Source organism: Chaetura pelagica, unplaced genomic scaffold (assembly GCF_000747805.2).
Source record: "Chaetura pelagica isolate M959 unplaced genomic scaffold, ChaPel_1.0 scaffold70, whole genome shotgun sequence".
In the NCBI taxonomy this organism is placed as follows: Eukaryota; Metazoa; Chordata; class Aves; order Apodiformes; family Apodidae; genus Chaetura; species Chaetura pelagica.
The window spans coordinates 624,359-634,285 of NW_009952265.1; the positions used below are offsets into that span (position 1 = coordinate 624,359).

Genomic DNA, 9,927 nt, shown 5'->3' on the forward strand with positions numbered 1-9,927 from the left:
AAAAGGGGTTCTCTGTCTTTCAGAGTATCAAAACTGGAAAACTTTTTAAACCTTTGCTCAGCTGGTTGCAAGGATGGGAAAAATGAGGGAATATGCTGGTCTGCAAATAGTCAAGTCTAGAGAATGATGCTTTCTTGGCTTAAAGTAAATTAATATTGAGCAGTTTTTGTTCCTCATAATTTGATAAAACACAAAAGGTCAGCATTAGCTCTGGTCAAAAATTGTGTAACTGTTTGGCCTGAGAATTGCAGCAGAAGTATTGTAATTACAGTATTAAAATGTTAATTCAAGGTAGTTAAAAAAGTAAAAGCCAGGTATATGGAGAGGTGGCTTGGGAATATAACCTGTATATTTCTTGTCTTAAGAGTAAAAGAAGAATCTGAGCTTTTCTAAAAATTATTCAAGCCCCTTAATGCTCCTTTAACTTAACTTTGGGGATTGCAGTGCCAGCAGAATGGATGAAACTTTTTTTTTTCAGGAAGGGACAGTGTAGTAACAGTAATTTATAGTATTAAATAGAAGTACCAAAGTGTGTGAACATTAGAATGACTCTAGAAGGAAGGTAATTCCTGAATGCCAGTAGTTGAAATCTGCACGTATCTTGTTGCTGCCATTATCAGTACCAGAGAATTTCTGATTTTGTTGTTGTTTAGGAATTAACACATTAGAATATTGAAATTATTTACTTCAATGTCTGTGAAAATACTAGTGGCTAAATACCTTAGCCTGTTGAGAGATTACAAAGATGTTGGGAAAAAAAATCCCTCCTTAGTGACTGTTGTGACACTTAATTAGGGTGAGATGTTCTTCTGTCACCTTTTAATCACTCTGTCCCTTCCATACTGTCTTCCTTGCTGGTGTGCTGTACAGCCTAGCCTCTAGATTCTGACTCTCCTTCAGGTTGTGTCTGGGACCAGTACAGTTTCTTGCATTTCAGATTATTCATATGTAAAAAGGTACTGAGAGTTTTTATTTCACTGTGAGTCTTTATCACTTGGTGTTTTGTAGAGGACAAAGTGATGTTAGTTTTTCAGTAATAGAAACTGCCATGGGTAAGACAGGGAAAGGACTTTGGTTAAATAGTTTGTAATAGGAGTGTTTTGTTCTGGGTAGATGTCTAGTCCATAGCTTAGCTATAGGTTGCTCCTTTTCTTGTTGACATCTCATCCCTGTGTACTGTAGTTCAAAATGTGATTGAAGAAACACAAGGAGGTGGAATTTGGTGATGGGTGTGGCACAGCAAGAGTTCTGGTGGAAAAACCTTCTTGCAGGAAGACAGATATTTAGACTTCAGAGGGAAGTTCATGGGGTATTGCTTTTTACTGGTCTTCTGGAATTCATGTCTGTTAAATAGTCATGTAAATTCTTTCCTGGTCATGTTTATAACATACCTCTTTACACAGGATTTTCCTTAACTGGGAGCTGTTTCTTTCGTGTGTAGCTTTTGCATTTTTCTTATCCCATAGGAAGACACTGCATTCTTGTAGGTGGAAAATGAAGTGAGGCAGTTAATAGTGCAATCGGACAGCAAACATGGTTGGGACACACTGGTACCCATTACACATTTTTCTCACTAACTGCCTCTGAAGGAGGAGTACTGTGTCCAATTCTGGAGCTCTCAACACAGGAAGGACAGAGTTCTTGAAACAAGTCCAGAGAAGGGCCATGAAGATGATCAAAGGGCTGGAGCACCTCTGCTATGAAGACAGGGTGAGAGAATTTGGGCTGTTCAGCCTGGAGAAGAGAAGGCTTGAGGAGACCTTATAGCAGCCTTCCAGTGCCTGAAGGGGCCTACGGAAAATCTGGGGAGGGACTTTTTACCAGAATGTGTAGTGATAGGACAAGGGGTAATGGTTTTAAACTGGAAGACAGGAGATTGAGGTTAGACAATAGGAGGAAATTCTTTAGAGTGAGGGTGGTGAGACACTGGCACAGGTTGCCCACGGAAGCTGTGGCTGCCCCCTCCCTGGAAGTGTTCAAGGTCAGGCTGGATTGGAGGTGTCCAGTGGGAGGTGTCCCTGCCCTTGCCGGGGGCTTGGAACTAGATGATCCTTAAGGTCCCTTCCAACCCAAACCATTCTATGATTCTATAGTAGAATGAGAGCTAGATTTATCAGCAAATTACTTGTTTACTGTTGGTTACTGTATGTTCAGCAGCATTGCTGAGGAGTAGCTTGACTATAATTGGTAATAGAGCAGGGGACTAACACCCATATTACAATCCTCATCAAATAGGTGGGGGATTTTGGCCACAGAGAAGAAACATGATTTTTTTTTCCTATGAGAAATTTACCCAACAGCACAAACCAAGCAGTAGCTGTTGATGTCACTGAAAAGACTATTTATGTCTGAAAGTATTGAAGTTTCTCTGTTCACATTTAGCCAAAACCATAGTTTTTTACACAGAGAAAAGCATTCAGTTTCTGCTTATAAATCAATAAGGAAGTTCTGGAAGAGAGATGAGTTGCAAAGTAGCTGGAAAGTGTAGATAAGAAACAAAAGCTCTGAAATACACTAACTCTGTGTGAATGTTACCTGAACCAACCAAGGCTAGGATCGAGGCAGCAGCATGGGAGAGATTTAACTCACTAATTCAGAAAGATCAAGTACTCAGTAATGTTGATTGCTGATTTGAAGGAGCATGTTTACTTTAAGGTAGTTATTTAATAGCCTGGGGTTAAGTTTAATTTGACATTACTGTCATAAACCTTCTTTAGTTGTTTCTTTTTTTAAGCCTACACACTGCAGTTAGTAGTTGTGTAGTGGCAACTGATTGTTTCTCATCATGGTAATCTCTTAGCTCTTTCTTGTGATAGTGATCGCAGCTTTTTCCCCTCACATAAGAAATGTGTAAAAATATAATCTTTCTGATCTCTTCAGAAGGAAAAACACCATGTGTGACTCATGGGTCTAATATATTTTCATCCTTATATACCTCTTCTTCTTTTATTTTATTAGAGTATTTTTTTACTATTATTAGAAGGACATAGTGTGCCAAATTTTATATACATAAAGTTAAAAAATTGTCCATGCTTGCAAGTATTCATAGTCCTAGCGAGATGTTTGAAATAAATCAGCTCTGTGGTGGCAGGAGGCTTTTGTGGCTCCAGACATGGATATGCTCTGGGTATCCCTATGCTCTTCCTACCAGCCACAGAAGTGCCATTTTTTTCTCTTACTATGCTCCTGTACTGTAAAAGATAGATGAGAGAGAGCCTGCAAACATCCCAAAAGCCTGTCCATGGCTCCTGCTTTTTTAGAAGATTCTGCTGCAGTAACTAGGACATACCTTTGCAAAGTTTAATATCATATAGAGTTGGCAGGATCAAGCATTCAAAGTTGGGAAACTCCTTGGTCCTATTAACTTGCTCCCAAGTTGTGAATTCAGCAATAAACCTTAGAAAGCAGCACTTCTCTTTCTGGGACACATTAACTGTAGTTTGATAAAACTTCCATATACAAGGGAAATGCAACCTATCCTAAATGTTCTTAATTGCTTAATTAAAAGTGGAATTTGCTGAATTTTGGATGTTTGACGTTGAAGATGTACTCTGGCACTCAGCCTCTTCTTAATATATTGGATGTTTGTTTCGGAGTTTCATTTTTCCTCAAGAAAGAAGATAATCTGAAAGTAAGTGATCCATTCATGAGTTCTCTTGACTTTACCCATAAAGCTTGTAAATCCTTTGGAATGAGATGTCCATCTTGGGATCTGCAGATGCAATTCAGAAGTGGCACTGGATTATCCTCTAAGATATAATGTATTTTTAAAGCCTTCATTTTAAGATGAGAAACTGCTTGTTAGGAGGAAATCAAGGCAAACCCTACTTCCTAGGTGGAAGTCTACCTGCCTAATGTTACTTTCTGTTATTTTATAAAACCAAAGCTGTGTAACCACATAGTTTTAACTGAGTGGCTATAATTGGTTAACTGAGTAATTTGTATCACTAAAGCATCTTCACATAAAACTATGAGAGCACTCTGCAAATTTTAATTAAAGTCTGTGACACCTCTGGAGGCAAGTCCTGTTCTCATTTTTCAAATCTAGAAAATAATGCACAAATTGGCAGTGCTGTTCTTTGATACACATATTTTACAATGTAGCCATCTAACCATGCTTCAAGTCTCTCTCCACTTATGATTCCTTCAGTTGTCCCAGTCCAAGTGTTTTCCTTAGAAATTTCTTTTTTTTTAATGATTGGAGCACAACCCCACCTAGTGATGAACCGGCATAGTTAAAGAGAAGAAGCTATGGCAAAGGAGTCTCTTCAATGAGTTCAGCATTGATTAGTTCATGGTGCCATAGATGAGTGGTGTTGGATCCCATTGAACTTAGGTACAAAACCTCTCTTGGTTTCATCATTGTGATTTTTGCCAGTCTCTTCAGCAAAGCCCAAAAGAGAAGCAGATCTCTACATGTTTACATGAAAAGGAAAGCCCCAAATGTAAAAAATCCTTTTCTTCCCTTGATGAACAGAACACCCTTACTCTGGCCATAGCATGCTGCTTGCTAACTTGCTTGTATACTAATAGCATACAAACTAAACATTTTTTAGATGGAAAGAAGACTTTTTTTTTTTTTAATCTGAGGTATTATATGGCTAATCACAGGCTATTTAATCACAGATTAATGAGTCTCTAATCATGGATATTAAATTATGTCCGATGCTAAACAAAAAAAGTAACACTAAGCTTATATTAAGAAAATGAGATGTCAAAAAGGTGGCCCTGGGAAAATGTTGTAAAAAAATAATAATAAATTTATTATTTATGTGATGTTGAGATTTTAATTCACACACAACACCACAGATTCAGTGTTAGCTGTAATTCTGCACCTCTGCATCTATAAGTCATCATAGAGTTCCTCAATATATCTTTTATGGTCTTCAAGCTGTTTTGATATCCTTGCAAAACCAAACTTGTTTATGTATTTCTTTCACTTCATCTCTCAACCATGAAGATATTCTTCCCTGGCTGATATTTTATCTGCAAATGGGCTTGCTTATTATAATGATGCAAAATAATTGTCTCTCTGAGTTAGAGTAATTTCTTTCTGTGGTGCTTTAATGGAATTTATTGAATAAAGCTGTAAAGTACACAGGATTTTCTTATCCTTCCTTTCACTTGTGGGAAAGAGGCAAAAGCCAAACATTTTTTGCTATTGACCACCTTGAATTTACTCAGCCTGAGCACCAATATTTCTACATGTATTTTTGTAGATTTCAGATTGTTTATTGTGGCATGAAGACTATCCTGCAAGAGCAGAATTCAAACTGTAAAATTTTGTTCTATTTTAAGGCTGAGAGAGGATTATCAAGCCAGACATTTGAACCAGCAATTAAGTGGTGGAGGTCTCTTTACATCCTTATTGGTACCTTTGTGCCAGGCAGGCTGTTAACAAAACTCTTGAAAGTCAAGTGTGTGACAAACAGTCAAATTTTGTTGTTGTTCACTGTGCCTGTCTGCATAGCTGCATTTTTTTTTCTTGAATTTACAGCTTCTGTCAATCTCATACTTTCAAGAGGCAGTTTAACTGACTTAGGAAGTGAATCAGTAGATTTAATGACTACACTGATCTTACTTTATACAGCTCATTTTCTATATCCTTTGGGCTATTTGAGACATGCAGGGAAAGTGGTGTTGGTCTGATCTGATTACATTTCATTGTATTCTCCAATAATTGACTATTTAGAGCATTTGGAGGGGGGGTGGGGGGGCAAGCTTTTAGGGTTTTAGACTGCCAATTCATATGGATTTCAATTTAGTAAAAGCTGGAAGTAGTTTACCATCTTTATGTGATGTCTCCTTGAAGTTAGGGGGCAGAGTCCAGGTGGCTACAAATAAAAAAAAAAGAAAAAGGAAAAAAAAGGCCCAGCCAGATTAAATGAAAGAGGTTCACTTTGCCTAAAAGCAGAACTATCTGCTTGCCTGAATTCTCACTATACAGCATAGCTCCTGCAATCTGAAGAAGCTGTGTTAACGTGGTAGCTTGTGCTGCACCTGACTGATGGAGGGACCATCAGTTTGGTCTTATTCTCGGCACAAAGATTAATTTTAAATGTAGCTGTGTTCATGTCTTTGGATTACATCTGTTGTAAGAATGTTTGTGTCAGTGACCAAGGGAAAAGGTTAGGTTCTGTTTAGTTGTATGTGAGGGAGTGTCATGGTTTGACTCCAGCCATCAGCTAAGCCCCACACAGCCACTTGCTCGCTCCTCTCCAGTAGGATGAGAATCAGAGGGGTAAAAGTAGAGAAAACTCATGGATTTAGGTAAAAGCAGTTTAATAGGTTTAGGCAAAGGCAAACATGGAATTCGTTCACTGCTTCCCATCAGCAGGTGGGTGTTCAGCCACCTCCAGGACAGCAGGGCTTCATCACGCATAATGGTTACTTGGAAAGACAAACACCATCACTCCAAACATCTCCCCTTTCTTCTTTCCCCATCTTTTATTGGTAAGCATGACATCACATGGTCTGGAATATCCCTTTGGTCAGTTGGGGTCAGCTGTCCTGGCTCTGTCCCCTCCCAGCTTCTTACGCACCTCCAGCCTGGTCACTGGTGGAGTCGTGCAAGAAGCAGAAAAGGCATTGACTCTGGGTAAGCACTGCTCAGCACTTACAAAAGCATCCCTGTATCATCAAAATTGTTCTCAGCATGAATTCAAAACACAGCCCCATCCTAGCTACCATGAAGAAAATTAACTCTATTCCAGCCGAAACCAGCACCATGTGAAAATGGTTATACAGTAGGAAAGCACTGCAGAACAGATTTTCAGGTCCCCTTTCACCGGTGATTCTCCTAATGCTTATCCACATGCAGCATGGGTCCTCTATTCTTTCAATGCTTGATAGCATCAGTTAGAAAATTGGATGGTCTAATCATGCTGCCTTCTGATGACTGAACATACCTGTCCCATAAACTACTCATTTCTGCAGATACTGTCACGTGCCAGTAAGGAGGGTGCACTGTTCTTGAATTGCAGCAAGGTGTCAAACACAATCGATAAACATGACACAAAATGTTAATGATGACTATAATATGACAAGAATAGAAAAACAAAAATACAGTCTCTCTATTCATTAGAATCTTTAGTTCTTTATATCTTAATTTACAGAAATTAACTCTATCAATAGATTTTATCTGTTCTGTAATTTGAAGCAATGCCAGTCACTGTAAATAACCCTTTGTTATTTCATTCTGTCAGTATATCACAGTATTTTGTGATTGTTTTCCTGATACCTTTATGCTTTCTGTTGGAAACTGCCAAAATACTTTCTCGTACTGGTTTGTTTAGATTGTATAGTTTTTAAATATTTCTGGCTTTGGACAAACCTGTCTGAAAAGTCTTTGTGAAATTTTAGAAACCTGTCTGAAAAGTCTTTGTTAAATTTTAGAGCTAGATTAGCACAGACTTTTGGTAAAGATCTCTAGTATGGGTGTCTCTTCTGAAAGATTTCTTTATGTAGCCTATCTTTAGAGACTATGAGTTTTGTTACATATATTTTAAATGTTGATTCTTGTTCAGATTTTGGGAGCTGAGCATCTTTGGGAATAGTTTGGATCCTCACAGCTGTATGGTACCTTCGTGTTTAATACAATCGGTATACTTCACTTCTGTTAAAGCACAAGGTTATTCTCAGTGTAGTTTCCCTGAAGCTTCTGTTAGAATCAGATGTGAAATTCTGAATTTGCAATCAGAGTGTATAGTCTCTGCTGCCTGGGATGATGAGTACTGTCCTTCCTTCTCTCTGCTTCCATGTCAGGTCAGATTCCTTCCAGCAGAAATGAAGTACCAGATAATCGTAATATGTATAAAATAGTGAAGACAATTCTTCAGAAAGGCCTATGCCAACTGTACTGTGTAAAAAATTCAGTTACTCCTACCTTGTGAGAGTCTGCTGTGTTTGTGCATGTGTTCTCGTCTATCTTCTGTTGAATGTTGCCTAATTCCTTTGGATATCTGACTAACCTCATTGCAACTTCCTCAATGGTAGAAGTGGTAGGAAACCTTTACATAACATGAACTAATAGCAGTAGGTCTGTTTTGTTCTAGCTGTTGGGTAATTGTGTGACTATTACTCAAGTCCCTCAGTATTTGCCATTTATTTGGATGATGAATGGCAGGCAAACTAGACCACAGGCTCAGGCCAGGCTTAAGTATTTTCTGCTGTATTTTTACAGCATTTGCTGAATTGAGGCCTTATCACAAATCAGAGATTTAAATCCCACAGCAGTACATATGATTAACAGTGTGCAATGTTGCCCTGTTCAGGAGCATGTGGAAAGCCCTGATTCTGGCAGTGGTGCAGACCTTCTCCTCAGTCTCCTGTTGGCAGAGCCCAATCATGTCCTATATCCAGTTCCTGTACTGCAGGCTGGTATGTTAGACGCTGTGTTCTGTGTCTGCTGGGCTGAGACTTCTGTGCCTCTACCAGTAGGGCTGTGAAGATGTTTGTCTTCTTCAGTGGCAGCAGTTGGTAGGTGAGGTAAGGAGAGTGCTGGTTCACTACTTTTGTGCACCTTTAGGGCTAGATAAATGCTGGAGTTGGTACTTCTGAGTGGGTATGACAAAAATAGGCAGAGAGGTAATTAAAATTTAGGTAGTTCTAAAGTATCTGACAGTTTAGGCAGTTAGGGTATCTCTTAGTGAGAGACTTATTTGTGATGACTGGGTGCCATGAGAAACTAGGAAGCAGAAAGCATTGCATACCTCTCTCAAGTTAAAACCACATGGATTGAAGGGATCACACTGCTACTGTCTCTCTTTGTGCTAGAAAATTCCTCTTTCCCAGTATGCTTTGTATCTGTGCTGATGGGATACTTCAGGTCACCAATTACTAATCTTCTGTTTAGGCTTTACCAATGCTTATCACTCCTACTTCAGTACTTAGCAGGTTTGCAGCTGAAGAACAAATCTGGAAAACAAGGTGAGATAAAAAAGAAAAAGTGAACAGAAAGTATCTTCAGCTGTGTTCAGATTCTTCCTGTCCTACATGATACGTGCTACATATCAATACTTACTGATAAAGAGATGCACTAATGCCCACCCCAGTAATTCATGTAGCTATATAGATAACTCCCAGTTTTTTTCCTTGTTGTTGAACTTCTTTTGCAGGGTAGATTAAAGTTCATCAACCCAATAGTCATACTGAGTTTCTTGCACAAAAGGAAAACAAGTTAGAATAAGATGTACTTCAAAACATGGGCTATCAAAGTGATACTTATTTTCTGCTGTTTATCTGCAGAAGCTGGAAAAGTCTGACTTGGATAACTGGGAGAACATCAGAGGACCCCGTCTGTGGGAAGATTCCAGGACTGTTCAGCAGCAACGGCGGGAGGCTCTTCGTCTCAAGAAAGAGTGACTGAGCAATCCTACTGAGCCTACTTTGGTGCCTCTGAGGAAAAAAAAAAAGAAAAAAAAAAAAGTCTCAAGTGGGACTGTCTTATTTTTTAATCCAGTGTCAGGAACAGACATGAGAGGTGGGGATTGCACTGAGCAATTCATGTCAGTGTATATATGAGTAACTGTGACATCAAGCCAAAAGACGTTGTATTATATGAAGCTCTTTGCATCCACTTGCACAGTGTTTCACAGACTGTATATATGAATTCTCAATTAAAAAAAATTACTGATTATTCTACTGACAATGCCCACTGTTTTTTAATCCCTATCATTCAAAACTGAGAAGCTTCAGCAGAGAATAACATTTTAGGGGTCACTTGTCAGTGCCAGAAGTTGTCATCTTTATGAGAACAACAGTGCTGTTCTCTAGATGTGTGTAACCAGATAGATGCTGCTTCAGGGAGTCCCTCCATGGCCAGACACTTAAAGTTGGCAGAGACTCCTCAGGCATATGAGCTAGTTGAAACAGTGAGTCCTTTTTGGCTAAATAATACTTTGTGTTTCACTTCTAGGAGCTTGACTG

The 9,927-nt window shown here is 38.9% G+C and overlaps 1 protein-coding gene across 1 annotated transcript in view; it reads left to right on the forward strand.

Annotated features, from left to right (window-relative positions):
• Positions 1-9,363, forward strand: part of LOC104397710 (synaptojanin-2-binding protein-like) — a 140,476-nt gene extending 131,113 nt beyond the window's left edge. Inside the window, exon 6 of the mRNA XM_010007718.1 lies at positions 9,247-9,363. Within this exon, the coding sequence (XP_010006020.1) occupies positions 9,247-9,363 (117 nt within the window). The remainder of the gene's footprint in view (positions 1-9,246) is intronic.
• The last annotated feature ends 564 nt before the right edge of the window (positions 9,364-9,927 follow it).